Below are 27,796 nucleotides of genomic sequence, written 5' to 3'. Positions count from 1 at the left end.
TTCTCATTGCTTTTGTGGTGCTTTCTATTCTCCCTCTTTTCTCCTGCAGCCAGTAAGTTTTGCTTTAATGTGTGATTTGCATTCCTAGAAGTTATGACCTAGGCAAAATTGCATAATAAAAGGGCTTGTTGAAGAACAGGGCTTGTGGAAGAACAGGGGTTTGTGTCACAACTTTATCAATGGCATAAAACAAAGAGAAAACTAATTTTAAAAAAGTAGCAAAGTTTTATAGGTTAAAGAGTCAAGAATTGCATAAATACTATAAATATGACTCTTTACTTGGAAAAAGACCTGAAGCTTGTTTACGGAAGTGGGTGTCAGTTGGGTTTTAGGGTTTATGTATCATGTGAAGTGGTAGAAGGAGGGGCATCTGAAATCAGACAGAAAATTATAACACAGTGACTCAAAGCATGTAATAAAGTGACGTGATGTTAGATGTTTGAGGACCACGCATGTGTTCATTTTGGGTATTCCTGCACAGCTCAGTTCAGTTAGGTGTGGGTTTCTGTGTTTACCAGGGATTCTCAGGAATGAATAGTGCATAGGAAAACACAAAATTTAGAGCACAGCATAACATATAGAGCTGTCGAATCATTATGTTGTACACCTGAGACTAATGGAATATTGCATGTCAACTATACCTCAATATATTGAAAAAAAGAAAACACAAAATTTATATAATTTTCAAATTGCTTCTTAATGTAACTGTTGTATTAAAACAGATTCATGTTTTCCAAACAAGCACCATAGCAAAATTAACTACTTTCTTTGCTTTCTCTCATCTTCTTCTTTTTTTTAATGTTTATCTTTTTTAAATTGGCATTCGTTATCTGCATTTAGATTAAAGCAAAGTGCATCATCATTTTCTTATTTCGACTTAGTTGTACCCTTTTCCTTTCAGTGCTATTTCTCCCCAGTTGTTGCACTCTCTTCACCACAAAGCTTCTCCAGTGGAGCTAGGCTATAGGACGTGCTTCTGAAGACATGGGTCCTCCTGTTTCTAGGCAGCAAGGGGTGAAATCAGTCTCAAAGTATTTAATCCTTTTAAGCCGCCTTCCTGTGGGTTGTGTGCACTCAGGAGGACTTTTATGTTCTTAGCAATATAGAAATCAAGCCTTTTTTACGTTATACCTTTGTTCCAGCCAGGTCAGATTCACACCGGGAATCACCTTCTTTAAAAGAAAAATGTGTGTAAGTTCTTTTTCTGAGTGTCACTGAAAATAAAACTTGCAAATGCATACAGGACCTTGAATAAAAATAGATAATATTACAGTTTCTGTGTTCCTTCTTATTACTTAATAATAATAACAGTATAATATTATTTATGATTTTTAATATAATTGATAAAATAATAGCTGTCATTTATTAAATGTTTAGGATATACCAGTGTTTTGTGCTGTATGTGTATATACAGCTTCCAATTCAAATGCATCTGTTAACCTGTTTGAAAATTACTGATCTACCTTTATATTTTACTGTCGGTTAAGAGTTTTCCTAAAAACTTAGTTTTTCTTCAGAACTAGAGTTCTTATTTCTCAGTGTGAAAGCTATATCAGTTTCATTTCTTTAAGTTCATGAATTTTAAATTAAAGATGAAGAATATCCTAAGTGCCATTTCTTTTTTGTTTCCTGCAGCGTTTGTCCAATGGCTCTATAGACTCAACTGATGAAACTAGTCAAATAGTCGAACTACAAGAATTGCTTGAAAAGCAAAACTATGAAATGGCTCAAATGAAAGAACGTTTAGCAGCCCTTTCTTCCCGAGTGGGGGAGGTGGAACAGGAAGCAGAGACAGCAAGAAAGGATCTCATTAAAACAGAAGAAATGAACACTAAATATCAAAGGGACATTAGGGAGGTAAGTGATTCATAACACTTTGAGTCTTTGCTTTCTGAATGCTGCTTCTCCCAGTCTCCTCTAATGGCATATAATCTTTACATCTTCTCAGAAGATCATCATTTGGGATGCATTATATTAGTTACGAAATGTGTCCATGAAGGCAAAAATAGTTCACTTCATCAGCCTTTAAATAGGTATGAAAAGAAAATTTGGTATCAAGTCACAGGGTAAAAACTTCCTATGGTTTTTAATGAATTTTGAACATTTTTAAGCTGCTAATTTTAAATAACTTTAGACGTGGGTATGAATAATGAATTGCTACACTCTTAGCATATGGGAATACTCAAAATCATTACTTGAAATTTTCCCCCTTTTATTTTGGTGTTGTGTCTGTGAGTATGAATGTATCTGTGTGAATGTGGGGACCTTCCTTTCTCTATATATTCAGTTCTTCCTAGACGTAACGTCACTTCATCTGTTTAATAGAGTACTTGAAAGTTACTGCAAAAGATACAAGGAGATGCTTTATTTGTAACATTGTCTAATCATCTTATCAGCTAGGGTGAAGTATTTAGAATCTTTCCCTTTCTCACTCTATTCAATTAAAAAGAAAATTATCTGTATTTGTGGACATTTTATTTGGTGACCCTTCATCCTTTTCATTTTTACATATTCTTTTAAATTACATATTTTTACCTTTTTATCTTTTTTGTATTAACTAGTTCTTATTGGGGTTGACTCTACTGCATGTTATTCAATTCTTTCTTCCCATTCCCTCTTGAGCCCCTTTTACATACTTTGCCTCTAACATCCTATCAGAACTGTTCTTACCCTAGTCATTGGTAGCTTCCATGTTATTGAACCCAGCACTGGATCCAATCATCACTCCCTGGAATAATTCTTCACTTGGCTAAAAGCACCCTATACTCTTCTGATTTTCATCTGTCTTTACTTTCTACCCTTATCTCAAGCTCCTTCATTGGTTCTACTCCTCCCCAGGCTTGTAGTGCCTTCCCTTCTCAATCTACCTTCACTCCCCTGCCAAGTTCATGCAGTCCCTTGGCTCCAAAAACCACCCACTGCCTTATGACTCCCAATTTATATCTCCAGCATATCCTATGTCCTGATTGCCAAATGCCTGGAAAATTAACATATTCTCAAAATTAACATATTCAAGACTGTTTTCCTGTTATCCTCCCACCCCCGAGAAACCAGACTTTCTTGTAGTCTTACACATCCCAACTGTCCCAAAGGCCATTATCGTTATTCAGATCAAAATCCTTGAAGCTGTCATTGGTACTTGTTTCACTCACCCTGCATTTGATTCAGCCATAAATCTATTATTTCCAACCTCAAGATATATCGGTAATGTGACCTCTTCTCACAATCTTCATGGCTCTTCCTTATTCCACACACCATCATCTCTCACTGTATTATTACAATAGTCTCATGACTGGTCCTCCTCCTGCTTTTGACCCACTTCAGTCTATACTCAACATGGCAGCGTGACCTGTTACAATGTAAGTCAGCTCAAGTTAATTTTCTGCTCCAGTGGTTATGTACTGTACTTACAGTAAAATCAAAGTCCTTGCAGTGGCCTACAAGCCATGTACGATCTCCGCTACCACCTTCCTGACCTCTTGGAAATCATCTCCTACTCTTTCATTTTAGTCCATTCTGTTCAGTTAAGATGGCCTCTTAAACTAGTCAGACCTATTCTGTTGCATTTTCTTTTCCCTTTTCCTTTTGCTCAAACGTTTTCTTCTCAGTGAAGTGTTCCCTAACCTTGTTATTTGCACATATACGCTCTCCCTCTTCTTTCATTTTCTTTGTTTTATCTCACAGCCCTTACGCCATCTGACACTAATGTACTTTCCTGATTTACTTGTTTGTCATATACCTGCCTCCACTGTACATAAAGATTCATAAGGGCTGGGATTTTTGTTTTGTCTTGTTTTATTCATTGCTGTATTCTAATCACCTACACAACTACTGGACATATAATAGGCATTCAAAAACCTTTGTTGAGAGAATGGATATTTATAGGTGTTTGATGTAAATATCAAAAGGCACGAATGAGATTAGAATTGTACTAAAACAATATCTACTGTCTCAAAAAAAGATAGATGATCCATGAAGCGGCAGACTGCTCTCCTACGACACACATGATGAGACTGTGCTCTCTACACCTTTATATGAATTGACCGTTCAAAGATATGTCTCTCATTTTCACTCCCTCCCACAACCCAAACTCAGTTTATAAAATAGCTGAAGGTTTGCCACTCTTCTTTATCCCTGTTTGGGAACACTAAGCTTTCTGGCCAGTAAAGCATCAAGGCTATTTCTTGAGCTCTTGCTCTTTCTGATTTCTTCATTGCCTTAGTCCCAGAGATGTAGCTGTTTTCCTTTCATCTAGCATTCCTCTCCTACCTCCTCTCTTCATGTTTATCTAATCCAGTGTCACAGGTAGAGCCCAGTATCTCCAGCTCCCCTTTCTTATCGTTTATGTAAAAATAACCTCTTAATTCTAATAGTTTTTGGATGTAGGTGACAAAGAGCTAAGTCAGATGGAAAATACCGATCATTTGATGCCAGGTGTTCTTTTGCTAGGAACCTTTTCTAGTTGGTAAGGTGTTCTGCATTCACATGGAATTCTTTTAAAATATAACGAATCTTATCAGCTCTAAAATTTTTATGTAGTTATATTTTAGAAGAGATTCATGAGAGGAGCGCCTGGGTGGCTCAGTCGTTAAGCGTCTGCCTTTGGCTCAGGGCGTGATCCCAGGGTCCTGGGATCGAGCCCCACATCAGGCTCCTCCATTGGGAGCCTGCTTCTTCCTCTCCCACTCCCCCTGCTTGTGTTCCCTCTCTCGCTCGCTGTCTCTATCTCTGTCAAATGAATAAATAAAAAAAATCTTTAAAAAAAAAAAAAAAGAAGAGATTCATGAGAAAAGAATATCTTTCATCATTCTCCTCTAAAGGGAGGTTGCAAACAAATGTTTCAGGAGCTAGGCCGGCAATATAAATGTATGAAACATTAGGCAGGAAACATACAACATAGGAAGTGATGAGTTAATGAGACCTGGACAAGGAACCTATACTCTGCCTGCCTTTCTGGATATATCATGGTGGGGGTGTGTGTGTGTGTGTGTGTGTGTGTGTGTGTGTGTGTGTTAAGGACACTATGAAGGTATAATAAAATATTTCCAAAAAGGTTCAGGTCATAGGCCACAAGGCCCTGGTTTACTGCTAGGAATTTCTTGAGGATCAATCATGAAAACTATTATGGGTGCATTACATTTAATTTCTCTAATTTCTTACATCAGTCCTATCCAAAAGGTACTTGTCATTATCCCCATTTTTCTCAGATGAGGTAAAGTGACTTGTCAAAGGCATATGTACTGCCTTCCCCAGCACCCCACTCCTTCCAACGCCCCAGCACCAGGAAGACACAGGATCGGCCCAGCTTCAAAACCTGTGCTTCTTCCACTATGAGCAGCTTCCAAAATCAACAAAATAGAATCATTTATCATGGTAACACTGGTATAAAAAATGCAGCTGCGCTATAACTGCCCCCTAAATAATCAATCTTTTGCTTTTTTGCTCTTTCTTTCCAATTTACTAAGATGTGAAAATCATGTACTTTAAAAAGGTATCACACTCAAAGCTCCAGCCTCTGCTTTTATTTTCCTAATAATGTTCTTGTGGGCGATAGACACACAAGGTCTTCTAGATTGCAGGCTTTTTAGTAGAAAAATAAAAAAGTGATTCTTCTTGATACCCCTGTAGCTTGCTAACACAGTATGTATGTATTGTGTAAGCAATGCATATTTGTTGAATTAATTAAGGAAAAATAGGGAGTAGGAAAAACTGATGATATAATTAAAAACTGAATGCATTTTGCTTTACATGTGAGGACAGCCTAATATGTCTAAAATGAGTTGTGTAAATATATTTCATTAATGACTTATTTTTTTTTGTCATTGTTCTTTGTCAAGAATATTTTTTTGTCATTGTTCTTTGTCAAGAAATAAGGTGCGCCTGGGTGGCACAGCGGTTAAGCGTCTGCCTTCGGCTCAGGGCGTGATCCCGGCGTTATGGGATCGAGCCCCACATCAGGCTCCTCCGCTATGAGCCTGCTTCTTCCTCTCCCGCTCCCCCTGCTTGTGTTCCCTCTCTCGCTGGCTGTCTCTATCTCTGTCGAATAAGTAAATAAATAAATCTTTAAAAAAAAAAGAAAGAAATACATTTAAAATTTACTTTTGTTTGAAGTTTTGTCTTATTTGCTCCTTAAATTGACTGTGACCTGTAAGAGTAGGGGGCTGGATTGAAGCTAAGCATAGTCCACATATTAGAAAACACAGATAATCTTACAGCAGGCCTAGCTCTCCACTTTTTTTTTTTTTTTTTAAGATTTTGTTTATGTGTTTGACTCAGAGAGAGCACAAGCAGGGGGAGATACAGAGAGAGAGAGAGAGAGAGAAAAGCAGGCTCCCCACTGAGCAGGGAGCCCAACATGGGACTTGATCCCAGAACCCTGGGATCATGACCTGAGCCAAAAGCAGATGCTTAACCCCCTAGCTCTCCACTTTTTCATCAAGATAGCTAGTAATTGGGTATTGGATAATAATACTTTATTAAATATATAGATAATGCAAAGAATTAGAATTTTCTTTGATGTATTTAAATTATATATTATTTTGTGAATAAAACCAGCTTATCTTTCCAACTTCGTGTTAAGAGTTCTTAAAAAATTCCTTAGTGATTAAATGAATACATATCAATTTTGTCTTTTCTATCATCTGAAACATGGAGTTATGTTTTTTAGTTTACTAGATCTATGTTACTATAGAGTTATATTTATTTGATACAATAAAATCCATTTTGTACACAAATGTCAGGTCAAGAGATAATTGAATCTTTACGCTGTTTTTCTCTTTTTAGGCAGCAGTTTTTAGAGACTAGAAAAAACTTCCTTTTTTAGAATTTTCCAAGTGACATGCAGGGAAGAGATATTTCTCCGACTTGTAAATTCAAAATTTATTTTTGGCAACACAGCTTGCAGTTAAAAATTGAATCTCCCACATGAATCACTGAATCAAAAATGCAGTAGCAAAGTCTATACAATGACTTCTGCATGCAATGTATGCCATAGAGTCAGTTCAGCTAATTAGCGGCACGATAGTAATTAATAATCAAAAAGCAGCTAGTACCTATGGAGTGTGTATTATGCATAAGACCACACAAGGCACTTAAAATTTTATATCGCAACAAAGTTACGGGGTAGGGATTAATATCCCATCCAAAACCAGAAAACAAAACAAAGAATCAAACAAACCAAAAAAAGGAAAAGAAAAAAAGGCGAGTTATAAAAAAGGTAATCAACATTTTTCCATGGTGACTGAGTTAATAAATAGCAAAAACTGGGATTTGGAGCTAGCATGTGCTACTCCCAATGCTCATGTTCTCAGGAAACCTGTATATGTCTTCAGCTGAATTTATTGCTCTTATAATTTAGTTAGAAGTTTATATACATAGGCTAGATTCAGAATTTTCTTTTTGGGCTACAAAATCAACATAATGTTCCCAGAATTCTTCATGCAAATGAAATTAACAGAATACAATATTCTGAAAGAATCCTCTAAGATGATAAACTCTACCCTCATTGGGCTAAAAAATAATAATATAGAATTGCAGTCAAAATTTAAGATAAAACTTTTTAGATAGTAGCTTTTGTTTGTGTTGGCTAAAATCTAGAGATGTGTAGATAATGTTAAAAAAAAATTAGCCTGGGTAATTTTTGCCAAATTGATGGATTAATTGAATTTCAGACATCTGATCTTTAAAATAATAGCCATGTAATCTTTAGTTGGGTCTTGAAGGTCGGTAGGACCCAGAAGAAGGTAATAAAAATGCATTCCAGGTGGAAATGAAATCATAGAATGCATTGGTTTCTTAGGACTCCTGTAACAAATTACCACAAACTGGGTGACTCAAAACAACAGTAATTTATTCTTTCACAGTTCTGGAAGCTCCAAGTCTGATGTCAAAGGTGTCAGCAGGGCCATATGCCCTCTAAAGACTCCAGTGAAGACTCCTTTGCCTCTTCTAGCTTCTGGTGGTTGCTGGCAATCCTTGTGTTCTTGGCTGATGGCGGTGTAACTACAGTCTCTGCTTCTCTCTTCACATTGCATTTTTCCTCTGTATGTCTGTGTGTCTCCAAATCTGCCTCTCCTTATAAGAGCACCAGTCACTGGATTTAAGGTCCACCCTAATCTTATATAATACCATCTTAACTTGATTACGTCTGTAAAACCCTATTTGCGTATAAGGTCATATTCACAGGTCCTAGGTGGACATGAATTTTTTTGTTGGGGGTGGAGGTGTATTATACAGTACATTAGAGACAGAAATGTCAGGTTATGAAGCTATTTGTTTTCTAGGCTTTGTAGCTCAAATTTTCACTGAAGATGGGGGAATGGGGTTGGGGAGGTGGACATATAAAGGTATTTAAGCCAAGAAGCAGTATCATCAGACTGGCATTTAGTATTCTCTCCTGGTCAGCAGGTTAGAGAATGTGGAAGCAGGAAGAAGACCAATAGCAAGGTACAGGTTAGGCTATTAAGTGGGGAGTTAGGGTGAAGATTTCAAGGATGATTCTAAGAAGAATATCTGATTTGTGGGTAGGCAGGGCAGGCAGGCATGATGGGTTTCATGGTAGAAATAATTGTTTTTTAATTGCTTTTAATTTTTATATATACACAATTTTTCAAAATAAGATAATAGTAAGAGGGTACAAATACATACACAAACACAGACATATGTACAGAGCTCCCACCCACTTCCCATCTTACTTGCCTGAGATTCTTAAGCAATCCTCTCTCTGCTGCTTGTGCTATTTTCTCTCTTATTTAAACTTAATCTATGCCTTGCTATTATATGAGGATTTTAGCTCTTTTATTCTCTCCCTTCCTTTCTCTTCCACCCATCCTCCCCCTACAATTACCTCAAAATCACATTTAGGATCACCATTATTATGGCTATGTAAATAATTCTCACAACTGATCCAAGTGGTGGTTTCCTATGATAGTATTTCCTATTGTTGTACAGCTTTTTGTTTTTCTAGGATTTTATTAATTACTTGATGCATTAATTTGCTTACTTGTTTGTAAAACTATGGCTTATCTTCCCACCCACTCTACCAGATGAGTAAATTCCAATATTTCAGTTCAGTTATGGTCAGTGGTCAAGCAGACAATTTATCATTCTTTTTTTATTTTCTTTGAATCATTCCTTTTTCTTCTGCCATCCACCACTGGTCTGTACAAGGTTTTCCATAAACCTGCCTCATTGTTTCTGCTGTAGTTGTGGGATTTACTTCTTCTATCATTTTGAATATCCAAGACACAAAAGTGATCAAGATCCTGAAATCAGAAAAGACATAGAATCTAGAGCACAGATAATGATTCAACTTTGAGAGAAGGGGGAACATCTGTTCTAAACTTAAAGCTAGAAGTTAATGATTTGTGCACGTGGTTATTTCCAGTTAGTGGTGAGGGAAGACCGAGACAATTGAAGGACTATCCATTTAAGGATATTTCTATTTCTTTTGGAAAATGGAAGAAAATTTATCTGCTCTGTGCATGTGGCAGGACTGGCTCTGGGTCCTGAAGGAGAGAACCAAAAGAACTTATTAGGAAGACTAATCGAAGAAATTTGGATAGTAAGACATGGAAGCCACTGCCATCACATCAGTTTTAGGCTCCTTATGTCAAGAAGCTCCCCACATTATCAGGAAACCACATCAGGCCCATGACGCTCACCTTTTTTTAATTTAAATTTAATTAACCGACAAAGAGAACATCATTAGTTTCAGATCCTCAGTTCCATATAACATCCAGTTTTCATCACTTCACATGCCCTCTTTAATGCCCGTCGCCTAGTTATCTCATTTCCCTACCCACCTTTCCTCCAGTAGCCCTCCGTTTCTTTCCCATAGTTAAAAGAGTCTCCCATGGTTTGGCTCCCTCTCTGATTTCTCCGCATTCCATTTTTCCCTCCCTTCCCCTATGATTCTCTGCACTGTTCTTATATTCCTTATATGCATGAAACTATATAATTGTCTTTCTCTGATTGACTTATTTCGCTCAGCATAATACCCTCCAATTCCATCCACATTGATGTAAACGGTAAGATTTAATCCTTTCTGATGGCTGAGTTATATTCCAGTGTATATATACCACATCTTCTTTATCAATTCATCTGTTGATGGACATCTTGGCTCTTTTCATAGTTTGGCTATTTTGGACATTGGTGCTATAAACATTGGGATGCAGGTGCCCCTTCGGATCACTACACTTGTATCTTTGGGGTAAATACCTAGTAGTACAATTGCTGGGTCGTAGGGTAGCTTTATTTTTAGCTTCTTGAGGAAACTTCAGGCTGTTTTCCAGAGTGGCTGTGCCAGCTTGCATTCCCACCAACAGTGTAAGAGGGATCCCCTTTCTCCACATCCTCGCCAACATTCGTTGTTTGCTGACTTGTTAGTTTTAGCCATTCTGATGGGTGTAAGGTGGTATCTCACTGTGGTTTTGATTTGTATTTCCCTGATGTCAAGTGATGTTGAGCATTTTTTCATGTGTCTGTTGGCCATTTGTATGTTTTCTTTGGAGAAATGTCTGTTCATGTCTTCTGCCCATTTCTTGATTGGATTATTTGTTCTTTGGGTATTGAGTTTGATAAGTTCTTTTTAGATCTTGGATAGCTAGCCCTTTATCTGATATGTCATTTGCTAATCTCTTCTCCCTTTCTGTAGGGTGCCTTTTAAGTTTGTTGACTGTTTCCTTTGCTGTGCAGAAGCTTTTGATCTTTATGAAGTCCCAGTAGTTCATTTTCGCTTTTGTTTCCTTTGCCTTTGGAGACATGTCTAGCAAGAAGTTGCTGCAGCTGAAGTCAAAGAGGTTGCTACCTGTGCTCTATGATTTCGATGGATTCACTGTCTCAGAGTGAGGTCTTTCATCCATTTTGGTTTATCTCTGTGTATGGCATAAGAAAATGGTCCAGTTTCATTCTTCCACATTCTTTCGTGTATGTGGCTGTCCAATTTTCCCAATACCATTTGTTGAAGAGACTGTCTTTTTTCCATTGGATATTCTTTCTTGCCTTACTGAAGATTAGTTGACTATAGAGTTGAGGGTCCATTTCTGGGCTCTCTATTCTGTTCCATTGTTTTATGTGTCTGTTTTTGTGCTAGTACCAAATTGTCTTGGTGATTACAGCTTTGTAATAGAGCTTGAAGTCTGGCATTGTGATGCCACCAGCTTTGGTTTTCTTTTTCAACATACCTCTGGCTATTCGGGGTCTTTTCTGGTTCCACGCATTTTTAGGATTATTTGTTCCAGCTCTGGAAAAATGTTGATGGTATTTTGATAAGGATTACATTAAATGTATAGATTGCTCTAGGTAGCATAGATATTTTAACAATATTTATTCTTCCAGTCCATGAGCATGGAATGTTTTCCCATTGTTTTGCATCTTCCTCAGTTTCTTTCATACGTGTTTTGTAGTTGTTGGAGTACGGATCCTTTACCTCTTTGGTTAGGTTTATTCCTAGGTATCCTATGGTTTTTGGTGCAGTTGTAAATGGGATCGATTCCTTAACTTCTCTTTCTTCTGTCTCATTGTTAGTGTATAGAAATGCCACTGATTTCTGTGCGTTGATTTTATATCCTGCCACATTGCTGAATTCCTGTATGAGTGCTAGCAATTTTGGGGTGGTGTCTTTTTGGTTTTCCACCTAAAGTATTATGTCATCTTGGAAGAGTGAGAGTTTGACTTCTTCTTTGCCAGTTGGAATACTTTTTATTTCTTTTTGTTGTCTGATCGCTGAGGCTCAGACTTCTAGTACCATGTTGAACAAAAGTGGTGAGACTGGGCATCCCTGTCATGTCCCTCACCTTTGGGGGAAAGCTCTCAGTTTTTTCATGAGGCTCACTTCTGCAGCTGACGTTTCTTAATATCTTTTTTAAAAAGTAGGTTATCCACCTACTAATAAATTTTCATGTAAGCTATTAGGAAGATAAAATTATCTCCATATTATATATGAATTAGATGGTTTAAAAATTATTGTTTAGAAAATCATTACTGCCAAGGTTTACTCCATTTGCACTGATAGTTGATTTTTCCCTAGAGTTTTGTGTTCATTGAGTTCTTTAAATTGTTTTTTTAATTAGAATACATATGACAAGGAAAACAGTTAAGTTCCAAAGTCAGTTGGTTGATTCATTTGTGAATATGATTCAAATTTACTTTTTTTTTGCTTCTTTTTTTAACCATTGAGTTACTCTTATATCTGAAGATGAGAATACTGATGATATTGGTTATCTTTATCTGAAGATTGCTTTGCAGTTTGGAACAGTAGCCATCGTTTCACCTTAATGGTTTGTAACTCTACCCATAATTGTACTTATCTCTACTGTATAATGAGCTAATTTATCTGTCACTTCTTTTCCAAGAATGTCAGTTCTACAATAGGCAGTTTCATGTACTCCACTGCATTCTCAGAGAAGGAAACTTTTCATTAACCAAGGATGTAAGAATTCTGACAGATAAATTGGGGAAATTCACATGAAATCTTACATACCTTCCTTGAAAAGAAAGGAATGAATATTACTTAAAGGAAACAATAGCTTTTAAATCTTACTATTGTGTTTAAATAACAGGACAATACATTAAACTATCTGAAAATCTGATTTTAGTTAATTTCTTATTTTAACTGTAGGCCATGGCACAGAAAGAAGATATGGAAGAAAGAATCACAACCCTTGAGAAGCGTTACCTCAGTGCTCAGAGAGAATCTACCTCCATACATGACATGAATGATAAACTAGAAAATGAGTTAGCAAATAAAGAAGCCATCCTACGGCAGGTTGAGTATCTCTGTCTTAGTTTTGTTCTGGTCCATGTGTATTCTAATCATTGTCACAAAACATGGAGTAGATGAAATACAGTATTTCTTGGCAATCAACCATTCTCTAAAATTTAGAACTGACTAGACAGATGTGATTTTCAGCATGTAATTTATAAATTTGTCTTAATAATAAAAATAATGATTAATATTTACTTTAGATCTAGACATGAACCAGAAACTGCTAAACAGTTAACATGTATTACCTCATTTAAACTTCACCTGTGAAGTAAGCACAATTATACTGAGGCACTAAGGTTCAGAAACATGAAAACTTTTCCAAGGTCACACATCTGATAATTGCCAGAGTTATTAACAGAGGCCTAAGTCTCTTTGACTCTAGAGCAGGAGTGGACAAACTATGGACCATGTGCTAAAACTACGGCTCAGGTCTATAAATAGAGTTTTGTTGAAACAGCCATACCCATTTATTTAATCATTGTCTATGACTGTTTTTGTGCTCCAATAGTAAAATTGAATAGTTGGAACAGAGATTAAATGATACACTAAGCCTGAAATATTTATTTTCTGGTCTTTCAGAGGAAAAAGTTTTGTCAAACCTGTCTCTAGAAACTGAACCCTTAACCATTGTGCTACATTCCCTCTCTCACTCCGGTTAATACTATAATTTTCAATATTATGCTATCACGGTACATCTGAGGTCTTAGTATTGAGTTATAATCCATTTGTCCAGGTTTATAACTTTTATCTTTTTGCTGTCATTGGTAAGAGCTTTTTTAAATTTTTTAATGTGCTGAATTTTATTGAAGAATGTGATTAAGTAATATATGAAAATATGAATACAGTCATCTCTTTACACAGTAGGTGTGATAGTAGTGGCTGATTTTAAGTCTAGAATAATGGCTGAAACCCAAAGCCCCTAGTGGCTGCTGTTTGTTATCCTCACAGTGACTGTGTAAGTGTCTCTTTTTTCCATCCCCTATTTCAGATGGAAGAGAAGAACAGACAGTTGCAAGAGCGTCTTGAGCTGGCTGAGCAAAAGTTGCAGCAGACTATGAGAAAAGCTGAGACTCTACCTGAAGTAGAGGCTGAACTGGCTCAGAGAATTGCAGCCCTGACAAAGGTACTGGAATAAGACAATTAGTTAACCTAGATATACTTATAGAAACGACTAGTAAGCCAAATGGAATCTATAGATTTTCTTTAGGTTTTATGAAATTTAATCTTTTTTAAAATTTATTTTAATTTAATTTTTTAAATTTATTTAATCTTTACTATATTGGTTTGTTGGTTAGATGAATTTTTCATATTATATATCTTATTTACACTGCCATGAATGATTTACATATGAATGTGACTATTTAAACAGTAGCAAATATGAAATTTCACATCCTTATAATTTTTCCATGATATTTGCACATTAGAATAATCACCAAATATAAACAAATAATGATGATATTTAGTATGTATATAGATAAGCCGTAATAATTCAATAGGCTTAAGACAAAGTGGTATTAAAAATGTTGGAAATATCATAAGTAGCTGATTGCGTTCTGACTATAGTATGAAAAGATTTGTTAGAAATTGGAAGTTAGATTTGTGGAAGGCTAAATTCTAAAGTCATTAGTCAGAAGGTGATTTTAATAGTTACAATTTCTCCTGAACCAATTAAATTCAATAATAATCTGAGGGATGTTCAGAATTATCTGCCATGTTATGGCTGTTAGAGTCCGTAATTGTCTGCATATTTTAGAATTTTGCAACCATGATAATATTAAAATACTGTTCTAACCTTTCGCAGTCAAATGGAAATGGACATTGCTTCAAAGGGTATATCTATGTCACTACAATGAAAATTTAGATTTGCTCACTAAAAGCATGTTTTACTTTTAATATCAGTTCAAAAATTACACACATTTTAAGATTATTTATTTATTTGAGAGAGAGAGGAGCACGGGTGAGGGGCAGAGGGAGAAGAGAGAATCCTTAAGCAGGCTCCATGTTCAGCTTAGTGCAGAGCCTGACACCGGGCTCCATCTCATGACCTGAGCCAAAACCAAGAGCTAGATGCTTAACCGACTGAGCCATCCAGGCGCCCCCCTGAAATGTATACACATTTTAGATATTCATGCAGTCTTTGCTATGTGCTTAGTTTTCCATGCCACTATAATAAATGCGTAAGATAGATATGTGAACTGCAAGTTACAAATTCTGGCATTAGGGATTATCCAAAACAATTAATGCAGCAATATAAAAGCAGGAACACACATTTACTTTCCTGTAAAAGTAAATGGTTAAGGAAGAACAGCAGACGGATGCCTCTGGTTAGAATAGAGTAATTAATCGGGTAGTGAAAAGGCAAACATGTGCAAAGTAGAGCAGGGTTTAGAAAGTATTGGAATAGTTGGTTAGTATTGGAATAACTAACTGAATAAAACATTAGTGTGATTAGGGTACTGTTACAATCTGGATCTTCTCTAGTCATAGACATACCATAAACCCTTCTGGCAATTTGAGAAATGTGTGATTTCTAAGATGAAGATAAATTTATCATTTAATTTGAGAAATAGTCTCTAAATTATATAAAAATGTGCAAATATAGTAGTAGTAGTCTATTTTTTTTTTGAAAGCACATTTTAAATTACTGAAGTATGGATACACACACACACACACACACACACTTAGGCTTTTCATTTGAGGAACATGAACTTCTATAAATGGTGAGTGACTAATAATAAAAATAGCTTTTGTAAAATTTTAGTGTAAAAAATCATCAGTATTATCCAGAGTAAAATACAAGAAAAATCTGGAATCTCTCTCAAGTAACACAATTTAAAATTCACCAAATAATTGCTCCAAATTAACCTCTGATGGGCTGAGGATGAAACATACTTTAAAACATAACACTTGACCTATGAGACTTTAAATTAAACATTCCTAAGAATCCTTAATTTAGAATATTAAAAAAAAAACTTGAAATATGTGCCTTATCTTTTTGCCCTTCATTTTTCTGTGGGTATTTATTTATGGCACATATATTTATTCATATGCCCAAAATAATTTCCTCCATTTACTTCTACCTAAAAATATGTTGCTAAAATTTCAGTTCATCTGAATACTTTTGATTTTCTCCTTTTTCAGTAGAGTTTATCCTTCTTAGGAAGTATTAAAAATACTAGGATTCACTCTCCTTCTGTTTTTTACCACTTTCTCTTCAGGCTGACTCTATATCAACACCATTATTTCAACTACAGAGTTTCTAGATTATTGACATATTTAATACACACTTATCAGTGATGAGGTTGTATCCTCAAAACACTCCCTCTGCTTGTAACATTTTTATAACATTTGAAGGTACTCTTTCATTTGTTTTCCCAAGTTTTATAGCTGTAATGATCTTGCAATTTTTCTTCTCTTCAGTTCACAGACCTTTAGGGACTGTCTCTAGAACCTGCTTTACTTATTTATTTTTTCATTGTTAGTTCATATTCAATGTATCACTATTATTGATCATAATTTTTTTCTGCTTCTTAATATTTTTGACACTAAAGTAAAAAGATTTCTGCTTAGCTTAAATCTAAGCTTCCTTCTCTTGTATTATGAATGATATTCTAAATAATGTTTCAGACATTTTATTTGGCCTATATATTTTTTCCTGCTTTTATTATCTGCTACCTATTCTATTTTCTTCTCCTTGGTCCTCCTCTCTTTAACTTTTATTACTTCTCCATTTCTAAATACACTCATGCTTTTCTCAAAGCCATTTCTATGTGTAATTTCCTCTAGAACTTTAGCTCATTTGAAATTTCCTGTATCACATTAAAGAGTGAAATCAAGATAAGCTCTATAGCCCATCAGGGAGTACAAAAAATAGCAGATCTTGTGTTTACATGAATTACTTAAAATGCAGTCTTCACAAAGCTAAGATAAACATAAGTCAATAGTAGTTGAAAATTGATACCAGTTTTTGTGTAGAAATGATGTCTGAATTTATACTTTGTTGATAAGATTATCTTTTGTGTATGTATGTGTTTGTGTGTATGTGTAAATAGGTAAAACTCATTTAAGGCTCAGAAAGTCAGAGTATTGATTAATGGCTGTGGATAAAAGTTATAATTTGGCTTTGGCAAGTATACACAAAATTAACCAATAGAGACTTTGGGCTCCCAGTTTTTTGATTTATGATGTTTACTTCTTTGATTAAAATGCATATTCCCTCAGCAAGGACATAATTCATCTTGAATTCCATAAGGTATTTCATTCATTTTTAGTACCAATAAAAATATCAACAGTAACAAAGTAATTTAAACGTGACAGAATTCTTGTTCAATCTCTGAAGTGAATTTTCACAATGTTTGGTATGATTTCAATAGTTAAGATGGAAACTTTTGAAGAGACAGTTTTGGAAATTGCAGTGTTCAAACCTTGACTACCTTGAATCAGTCACCTGATTAATTTTTATATCACCAATTGCCTGTTAAAATGTACTTTTGAAAGATTACAGATACCTTAATGAATTTAGATTATTTAATTTCAACATTTTGTCCCATTTACTGTATTCTTATTTGAATTCTAGGTTTTAAGTGATATTAGAAAACCATTTTGTGGCATTTGGGAACTATGGTAGCTTTCTGTGTTTCTTTTGCTGGGAAATTTGGGGAGAGAAATTGATGATTTGTTATTTCTTCATTATTTTCCTTTTTATGAAATAAGAATATGGAAAGGAAAATCTTACAGAATATAAATGTTGAGTTGTAATTTGTATAAGTACACCAGTTAAATGTTTAATGTTTATTTTATAGATTAGTTGGAATTTGTTGCATAAAATAGTACATATGCATATGAGCCAATACATGAATAGGCTACTATTTCTTTTCAGGTACTGCATGACATATTTATATATAGTCCTATATTTGCATAAAGTAAGTTTCACTGTTTTAGAATAAACTTATAAAATAGAAGAGAATTTGCTCTGGAGTTCAGTCTTCTAGATCTGACATAGGATAATTTTGATGTTATAATTACTTAACTTGTAATTATGATTAGAATGTTGATATAACTTTACATGTAATCTGTGCATAACATACTAATACAGTTCAGCTATCAGCAGTGTCACATGTGTTAACATTCTGTGTCTGTGGTAACCTGACAATCACCTCCAAGACATGTAACTAACCCTGGCACGGGGCAAATGTTAGCTCACACAAGCACCATGCTGTCTGTTCACTTTAGGGCACTATTTTGTTTCCATAGCAACAGATCAACCCAGAAACAGTTTGGGAGTGGATCTTAGGATCATTCAGGAGGGTTCGTGAATAAATTCTCTTGTCCTCACAGTATATTGTCATCTTGGTAATTTGAGGACTTTTCATCACTTCCATTTAAAATTACAAATTAAGACTATATCTGAGAACAGGTGCTAAGGTTCTAGACCTAGAGTCATACTGTGTGTTCAGAGACCAGAAGTCATTTTGTAAGCTTGTCACTGTTGCTGAGGAGACTCAATCCTGTTTGAATTGGAGAATACCCATAATAATGAATTCCCTGGCTTAACTTTTTCTTGATTTCTAGTGTTAGATTTGTAATAAATTTTGTTCCAAATTTATTTCATCTGGGTCATTGCCTTAGCATACACCTCAACATTGAGATACATTGTTTCCATTATTCTTACATAATATGATAAACCAAAATACAAAACTTTAACAGTCTATCAGAGACATATTCTAGTGTTTGGTTTCCCATAATTCCAATTATGACATGACTCTTCCAGAGTTGCTTTAGTTCATTCTGTAGTAGTCTTTCATTGCCAGCCATCACTAACCTTCCATACCTTAGGTTGGTAGCTTTTTATTTGGGCATATCATTGTTTTTCGTTTATAACCATTGACTGCATCGTGTTCACTGGATATCAGTGTAGTTCTTTCCATATAAAATTCTATTAAAGTATTAAATTTGCTGTCACATTTTTCTTTTAAGCATTCTGTGCTATGTTCTGTTCAGTGTCAGTGTCTTTAGTTCTGATTTTTCAATTTTGTCCCTTTCCTTTTCCTTGACTTGTTAGTCTGATCCAACCTCTTCTACCTCATCTGATGATTATCAATATGTTATGGAAGCTAAGCTACAAGAAATGATCTCCATACGTAGGAAGGTAGTCCTACTGGACTTTACTTTCTATTGCTAACTAGAATCCATCTAAGTTTTTCTTTTCGTTTATAAAAATTATGTTACTTTTATTTATTGATAATCAACCATCTGTGCAGCTCAGTGCTTCAGGAGCTTAAGATCGGACAATGGCAGGTTTGTGTGCAAACCATGCACAGTCTGCATGTTACATTTGGCTGATTTCATTGCTCATAAGTAAGTCCAATGTTTTGCTGATGCTTGGATGTAACAGGCCTTTGTAGCTGACACATTTCAAGCAATGCTGTTCAGCTGCCTGTTTAAAGAAAGTTTATTTTGTGAAAATGACATTTGCGGTTGGTAGTAGCTTGCTTTACATTTTATTTCAGTTTATTTAGAGGAAGAGTGTTAATCAAATCTTACATGTCAGGTACATTTTTCCTATTTCTCAACAGGCTGAAGAGAGACATGGAAACATTGAAGAACGCATGAGACATCTAGAAGGTCAACTTGAAGAGAAAAATCAAGAACTTCAAAGAGTATGTATATTAAAAACCACTCCCCTCAGTCATCAGTTTCTGGGCATGTAAGAAATGAATGTCTTTCTTGATTAAGGGTTATATTGAAAATCTTATGAATATGCTGTCTGCATTTAAAAGGAAAAAAAAGTTTCTGACAATTTAATCACACCAGACATAAAATGAAATCAATTTTAAAGCTAGAAAAATATAAAATACTTTTGTAAATGACTTTTACATCAAGTTTATTTATTTTTTCTTGAATGTAAGGCTAGGCAAAGAGAGAAAATGAATGAGGAGCACAACAAAAGATTATCTGATACTGTGGACAGACTTCTGACTGAATCCAATGAACGCTTACAGCTACATTTAAAGGAAAGAATGGCTGCTCTAGAAGAGAAGGTAAAATGACAGAAGAGTAGAATCGCATGAATATTTGGCCATGTTCTCACGATCGTGGCGGTTTTATACCCTGCTGTGTTTATTGCACGTCAGACGATCCATATATTTTCCTTAAGTATATATCGTTTATTCTTAGAAGTGAACAAGTAGTTTCTGTAAAAATGTGTAAGGTAAAATTTTAAATGAATAAAAAATGCTGCATGGTATATAAATCTTGCTTATTAGCACGATCATATAGATAAATGCATTAAAATATGTTTTGTGATGAAAATATTTTAGTTATCCTTCACCTGGTATACAAAAAAGAATAAGACAAAAATCAATATTTTGAGGTATGTGGTAAGTCTCCTTGCATTGAACTATTCAAATGTTTCAAGTAACTAAATCTACTACTCTAAAAGCCAAAATGTGAGTGAATGTATATTTCCTGTAGAGCTAGTGTTAATCCCAGTACAGACTTTAGGAATGCAATAATTTCGGCTGCATTGTTTAAAAAAAAAAAAAAGTACTTCTTTACATATCATTCACAATTATATATGTCTCCTTGATAATTGGCAGCTACCAGACCAGCACAAGTTATGTGAGCTGGTTGCCAATTCCAGAGTATAAACAAAGGTAGGGGCTAAAACCCAGGTTGGACAAATCATTTTGGAAATTTAGATTGAATGCCAGTCATTACTCAAGCTAGACATTTTCCCCTGATCCATACAAAATAGGAAAAATGTTTGCATGAAATTGTTAATTTACGCATTACAGAGTGATAAGGCACGCCTTCTTTCCATTCATTCCAAATGCATGGCCACTTTGCCAATTGCTACACACTTAGTTTAATTTTAGTAAAATTAAATTAGAAAAGAATACATTGTTTTAAATCATGCTTTGTAGTAAATATAAAAAAGAATAAAGCTTTTGCAACAGTAATATGTTCATGACAAAATTTGAAAAAAATACCTGTGTTGCAACTTATTTTCACATGTCATGAGATATAACAGTTCTGTAAATAGTTAAAAGTTCATTTTTATTTCTCTAATAATTTAACCATTATTAGAAATTAGTTATTCTGTATTTGAAATAGAAGTCCGGAAATTAAACTTTCCAAAAATATAATCTGATAATTTATTTTTTTTCTTCAGGTAATGAAAAATGAGTTTATCTGAATTCTTATCTATAGCACCTTTGGCTAATGTTTCACTATTACTCACTGTTTCTCATTTTAAGAGTAACCTAATTACTTCAAATTTCAAAAGACTGAGAAGAGGAAAACGTAAATAGCTTAAAAGATAATATTTATTCCGTTCGTCAATCCAAGTGTTACAAAATAACATTTCCCATTTAAATTATGTATTTTTCTAAATGTTAAGGTATGATGTTTAAAGATTCTATTTAAATTTGGTTTCCATGGAAACCAAGAATTAGATGCACCAAGGAAGGAATCAAAGAGGAGGAATCAAAAGAAGATTCTTGAGTGATAAAAAATTAATCTACAGATTTAATTATTTTCTGTTTAATTAATTAATTCTTTATTTTTTTTCTTTTCTTTAGAATGTTTTAATTCAAGAATCAGAAACTTTCAGAAAGAATCTGGAAGAATCTTTACATGATAAGGTATAATGGAAACTTACATTTTATCCATTTTTCTATTTTACACTGATGAATGTTTTGTAAAATAAATTTGATAAGAAATAAGTTTAGGATGTTATCTTTTAAAAAAATTTTAACTTTTATATTATACATACAGAAAAGCGTGCTTATATAGAAAGAGCTTGATGAATTTTTACAAATTGAACACATTAAAAATCAACACTATGGTAGCCACTCTTGTTAACGTATAATTACTACTTTTATCCTAAATGATAATCACTATCGTGACACATAACAGAAAAAAAAAATGCTTTTGACTTTTTGTGCTTTATACAAATGGAATAAAAATGTATGCACTAATTTGTGTTTAGTTTGAGGTATCATTTTGGCAAAAATGTATTAAATATCTATTATGTATGAATTATGGTATGTATTTGCAAACATGATCTTAATTCCAAAGTAGCTGAAAAATGTAATGGAGGAGAGAGAACACACCTTTGACAAAACAGTGAGTTGCAGAGTAGCAGATGCCAAATGTCAAATGAGTGAAATAGATGGTAAGAGCTACAGGTGGGAGAGATCACCATACATTGCTGGTATAAATAAGGCTTCAGGAAGGTGTGAGTTGACAAACTTTAAGAAATGATAGGACTATGTTGCAAGCTTTTCAAATACAGTGCATGTGGCATGATTTGCAGGTGCTTTGTGTGGGCAGGGGGTGAGTAGGGAGTTTGATATCTTAAATAATGATGGGCATAACAATTTGGCTAGAATCAGTTATTCCTATTTTAGGATGTATGATAGAAGAGGCAGATAAGGACTAAATTATGAAATGTTAAAAGCTGTAACTGCTAATATGTCTTTTCCTCCATTATTAGCCTGTAAATTACTGTTAGCAATTTTGTCTGATTTCATTTTGTTTAGCATAGACATATAATATAATATAAAACATTAATTTAAGACGTGACCTATAAATATGTGTTGAACAAAAGAGAAGGGAGAGAGGGAGGGAGTAAAGAAGGGTAGGGAGGGAGAGACAGAGGGAAGATCTGGCAGTAGTATGGCATAAGGAAAATATTGGAAAAAATGAGAGAATAAAGATTTTTTAAAAGCAGTTGTATATTTAGCCACACTGAATGCTACATATTATGATGTTAATTTAAACCTATTTGGTCCCACAGTCAGAGTATATATGATCTCCTGCAAGATAGATCTGCTATAGCAATACAATATGGTACCTAGAAGATAGCATCTAATTCTTTCTGAAGTTGTTAAGAAAGTCTACAACTGGGGAGATTCCATTTCATCAGGCTCTTGAAGGCATATGAGATATCAAATAGAGAAGGGTAGAGCAGAGGACAGAGCTTATGTGATAGCACAGAGAAAACAAAGATGGTTGATTTGCTGAATCACCAGAAGTTTGCTGTGACTGGTATGTGTTTAAAGATCTAGATTGTGACCAGATTGTGGATTTTGGACTTGATCCTGTTATGCAATGTTATGTTATCCAAAGCTCTGTGTGCTCCTGGCAAGATCCCCAGAACCCACTCCCCCACCACCTACCCAAGCCTTATAACTTCAGCAATCTGCCTGAGCAACCAGCAGTACTAAACATTGCATGTTTTGCACCCTTGTTCATGCTTGTAACTAGAGGAAGCAAATCCCAGGTCATACCTAATTTCTGAATATCATCCCATACAGCTGAACATATTTCCTTATCTAACTACATCTACTATAACTTCTCAAATTTCCACTCAATAATCTATAACTGGCTGTCCATCATTAGCAAAATCTCCTCTATATTCAACCTCTTCTTATTGTTTTTCTTCATCATGTTGATTTCTAAAATTTAAAATTCCTAGGACATTTTGAGTTTCTTCTCCATGTTCAGTCCCTGAGTTCAGTCTCATCTGATCTCATGGATTTAAATGCCATCTATAAACTGAGCATCTCAAATTTAGATCACCTGCTGGGTCCTCTCTACTGAGAAAGTTCACATATTCAAGAGACAATTCAGTATCTTTATTTGGACACTTTGACACCTCAAACATCACAAGTCAATCCCTCCACCCCAAACACCAACCTAAATCACTACAGCAGTCATCTCATAAATCACAACTCTTTCTCTTACTCAGGTTAACCTTGGAGTCATTCTTGACCCCTTTCTTTATCTCCCACCCCACATTCAGTCCAATAACAAATTCTGTTAGTTCTGTCTTCAGTATATAACTGAAATCCAGACATTCTCTCAAACACCATTATTGTCCAAGCCACAATTCTCTTGTCTATGTTTTTGGAAGAACAGTAATAATTTTATTTCTTCCCTCCCTCCCAATTTTAATCAACGGTCCATTTCACTGCTCTTAGAATGATCATGTCACTTTTCTGCTGAAAAATCCTCTAGTCATTTGCTTTCTCACTCAGAGTAAAAACTAAAGACTTCAAAATGGTTGACACAAAATGGTTGACAAAGCTTTCAAGACTACCATTCCCAAGCCCTGCAACCACACTTTTCTAAATCTGTTCCCTATCTGTGTTTCTCTTTAACCTGTCCAATCCAGCCACAATGACCTCCTTGCCCACTCCTTCAACAAATATACTCCCCTCCCACTAAGAGGCATTTGCACCTGCTATGCCTTTTCCTAATACATTCCCATTTTTTTTTCCCTTCCTTCCTTTAGGTCTTTCCTCAAAAAACATTTATTGGAGAGCCCTTCCATGACCCTCTTACTTTCTTTTTCCTGCCAACATCCTGTAGACTCTGTTTATTGTCTTTTTTACTAGATTATAAATTATATGAGGGCAGGGAATTTTTTATATTGCTTCTTTATCAGAGTGACTAGCACAACAGAAGTGCTCTATGCATATTTGTGGAAATAACAAACAAAGGAATTAATAAATGCAATAAGAAACCATTGAATATTTTAGGCAAATAATTTATTTGACCATATGTATTTTTTAAAATGATAGCAATAAGGACGCCTGGGTGGCTCAGTCATTTAAGCATCTGACTCTTGGTTTTAGCTTGGGTTATGATCTCAGGGTCCTGAGATCGGGCCCCATATCGGACTCCGCACTCAGCTCACGATCTGCTTGAGATTCTCCCTCCCTCTCCCTCTGCCCTTCCTGCTTATGCTCTCTCTCTCTAAGATAAATATATACTTTTTAAATTAAAAAAGTAAAATGATACAACCAGCAGAGGAGTGTATAGGAAAGAGATTGAAGGCAGCATGGCCTCTGTGGAAGCTGGCGAAAATAATGCAGGAGAAAAGTAAAAAACGTGTAAAGTAGAATGATGGTAGTACGAATAAAAAGGGCAGGTGAAAGAAATATTGGGAAAGCCATATTGACAAAATGTATAGTGAGAAATGAAGAATGAGTCAAGTAAAATATCAAGCATTGGCTGCTGGGACAGAGAAAAAAAAGCAATAGAAAATCCAGAAGGATACATTGAGACTTTTATAACAATATAAAAGTTATAATCATGAAAACAAAATTAAATGCTTACATCAGCATTTAGTTAAGGACTATAAGACAACCCTTACCTTAACAAATCTACAGACTGAAACTGTAATACCAGTCTGAGAAAATTTTCAGATGTACAAATAATTCTACCAATATCAAGCTGATAATTTTAATTTATATTAGGTAATGATTTTTTTCCTCATCTTTTTAATCCATTCTTCTTTCTCTTCATCCATGTGTACTACAATGCTTATAAAATAATCAAAGTCCTTCACTTACTGCATAAATAAGGCCTTCTCTTTATTTTTTTAATGGCTATGATTATGACTCTGTGTTTTGAAGTGATGTATACATTGCTAGTCATGATCTTAGTATCCCCATATGTTTGCAGAAATGTAGGATTAATGAATGCCAAACAATATAGATAACTTTTTATTGATTTCTGCTATTCACATTTTCATTACAGGGGAAAAATTAAGCATATTTTACTGTCGTGTCTAATAATCATTAATAAAAATATATCCATCAGTTTTCCATTATTAGAAAGCCATTGAGCTTGGTAGCATGGTTTATCACAATTGAATGTTGGTATTGTTGGCATTTGCATATCTTCTGAGTAAACCTTCTTTGATTTTTAGGAAAGATTAGCGGAAGAAATTGAAAAGCTGAGATCTGAACTTGACCAGTTGAAAATGAGAACTGGCTCTTTAATTGAACCCACAATATCAAGGTAACATTAAATTAAAATCTTACCTATAGCTTACCAAAAATCAACAGGAATTTTTTATGATTCCATATGGCCTGAAATAAAATAAATAAGCACATCTTATTGCTCAGCAGTCATTGCCCTATGTTCACTCCTTACTGACTTACTGTTTGTATATTCAAAAATAATTCTCTAACTTGGTGACCTGTTCTGCAAATATGCAGTACAATGTAAATTATTACCTTTTGTATTCTGCATTTAATTACAGAACTATAAATACATAAAAAGAGTCGTAAATGAAGAAATGGAACTGTATATAAGGATTTTACATCTCATTCCAGGAAGACGAAATACCTCTTTTCTCTACATGCTGAAGTGTTTTCAGTGCTTAATGTTACTGAAGAAATATCATTGATTATGATCCCTGAGCACCTATCTGTTTTGTGAAATTAATTGCAAATACAGAGTGAAAGAGGAATTATACATGTTTTAAAAACAGTACATTTAGCCATACTCATCTACTTTGACTCAATACCTCATCTGGACAGAAAGAAGCAATGACATGATTATTTACTGTCTAGATAGACAGATCAACTTGATAATTTACATATACTTTTCTTTTGTGCTTAGGGCCTTTTAAAGTTAATAAGAAACCCTAAAAGTATTTACTCATTTGATCATTTATTAGACAACACAATCATAAGAGCTATTTGAAACTTTTGATCACCATGGACTTTTAAAAGTTCATTTTTCTTGGTCTTATGCTTATCCTAAGAATGTTCGCTCCACAGGGGCTGGAATTTTTGTTTTGGTTACTATAATCTCAGCACCTAAAACAAACAAACAAACAAGCAAACAAACAAACATTGTATATTATACTCACAATAGATGCCATTGAATGAATATCTAATAAAGCATTTTTCAGATAGAGGAAAAATCCAAGTTAAAAAAATTTGAAAGGTGCTTATATCCTCTTTAATGTAAGTATTAATGAAAGTAATAATGTAAATATTAATAAAAATAAAGGTGATTATATTCTCTTTAATATAAAGTATTAATAAAAATAAAGCTCAGTATTTTGAGTGTTTCTCCCTTCAGTTTAATATAAGAAGCACAGTTCTGCAGATATAAAAACACCCAAAGAACATTTAAAAATGTAGGCCTTTAATTTAGAAAATCATGTTTATTTTTCTAAATGCTTTGTTATGATTTATGTATCTGAACTGAAACTACTTTTAATTCATTGATACATATTCACATGGTGATGATGATGATGATGATGGTGGTGGTGGTGATGAAGGAGAAGAGCTGATAAAATATCAACAGAGTAAATATGTAGAATGAGCATCATCCAGTCAACAAATTTAATATTTTTTTAATAGAACCAAATGGCCATTTTGTTGGCTTGTTGACCTTTCGTCTCAGAAATACAGAGTTGTATTAAAAGAGGAAGGGGGGTGGCAGGGGGAGAGAGAAAAACAAAAACCCACACTCTTAAGTATAGAGAATAAACTGGTGGTTACCAGAGGGAAGGTGAGTAGAGGGATGGGTGAAACAGGTGAAGAGGATTAAGAGTACACTTATTGTGATGAGTACTTAGTAATGTTGAATCACTATATTGTACAGCTGAAACTAATATAACACTGTACATTAATTATGCTGGAATTAAATATATACATATATATCATTGGGGAAAAAAACAGTTGTAGAAGTATTGTCTAAAAGTTCATCACTGCAGTGAGTCATCATGGACAGCCTAATAATGTGACATTTATTCACAATGAAGGATCATCGTGGAAGCTCGGGGAACTACATATAGAACAATTCTTTGATACAACAGCTTGTAGTAGAAACAAAACTAGACCAATAATAAGAAAACTGACATTCCTAGGTCTAAGACAAATAATTACTAGCTGTTTGATTTGGGAAAGCCCATTTTCCTTAAGTTCAAATTTCATATGCATTTTACATGAATTGTATATAAAATAATATTTTTATGACTATTTCACAAGCTTTGCAACAAGTGAGCAAAGGGAGTTTTGTAAACAGTAAATCACAAGTATAAAGTATTATAGGAATTACTGATACACTGATCGGATGGAATTTATAATACGTTATAGGATAACAATATTTATTGAACAGCAATTATTTATCAAACATCCTTGCTTCTGAGTACGCAATTTAAAAAGAAACAATAAAGAAAACAAGATGCACGAGAATTTCATGGATCTTACAGGC

The 27,796-nt window shown here is 34.5% G+C and overlaps 1 protein-coding gene across 4 annotated transcripts in view; it reads left to right on the top strand.

Annotated features, from left to right (window-relative positions):
• PPFIA2 (PTPRF interacting protein alpha 2) overlaps positions 1-27,796 on the top strand; it is a 459,727-nt gene that overhangs the window by 340,779 nt on the left and 91,152 nt on the right. For 3 of the 4 annotated variants that reach the window (XM_008710341.2, XM_040637298.1, XM_008710340.2), the window contains 7 exons: positions 1,636-1,857; positions 12,620-12,766; positions 13,755-13,889; positions 19,342-19,425; positions 19,675-19,806; positions 21,349-21,411; positions 25,491-25,582. In XM_008710341.2, the coding sequence (XP_008708563.1) occupies positions 1,636-1,857; positions 12,620-12,766; positions 13,755-13,889; positions 19,342-19,425; positions 19,675-19,806; positions 21,349-21,411; positions 25,491-25,582 (875 nt within the window). Of the gene's footprint in view, positions 1-1,635; positions 1,858-12,619; positions 12,767-13,754; positions 13,890-19,341; positions 19,426-19,674; positions 19,807-21,348; positions 21,412-25,490; positions 25,583-27,796 lie in introns of those variants that run through there. The other variant, XM_008710342.2, reaches the window with a different exon arrangement.

Source organism: Ursus maritimus, unplaced genomic scaffold (assembly GCF_017311325.1).
Source record: "Ursus maritimus isolate PB19 unplaced genomic scaffold, ASM1731132v1 scaffold_21, whole genome shotgun sequence".
In the NCBI taxonomy this organism is placed as follows: Eukaryota; Metazoa; Chordata; class Mammalia; order Carnivora; family Ursidae; genus Ursus; species Ursus maritimus.
This window is presented reverse-complemented; position numbering and strand designations above follow the sequence as displayed.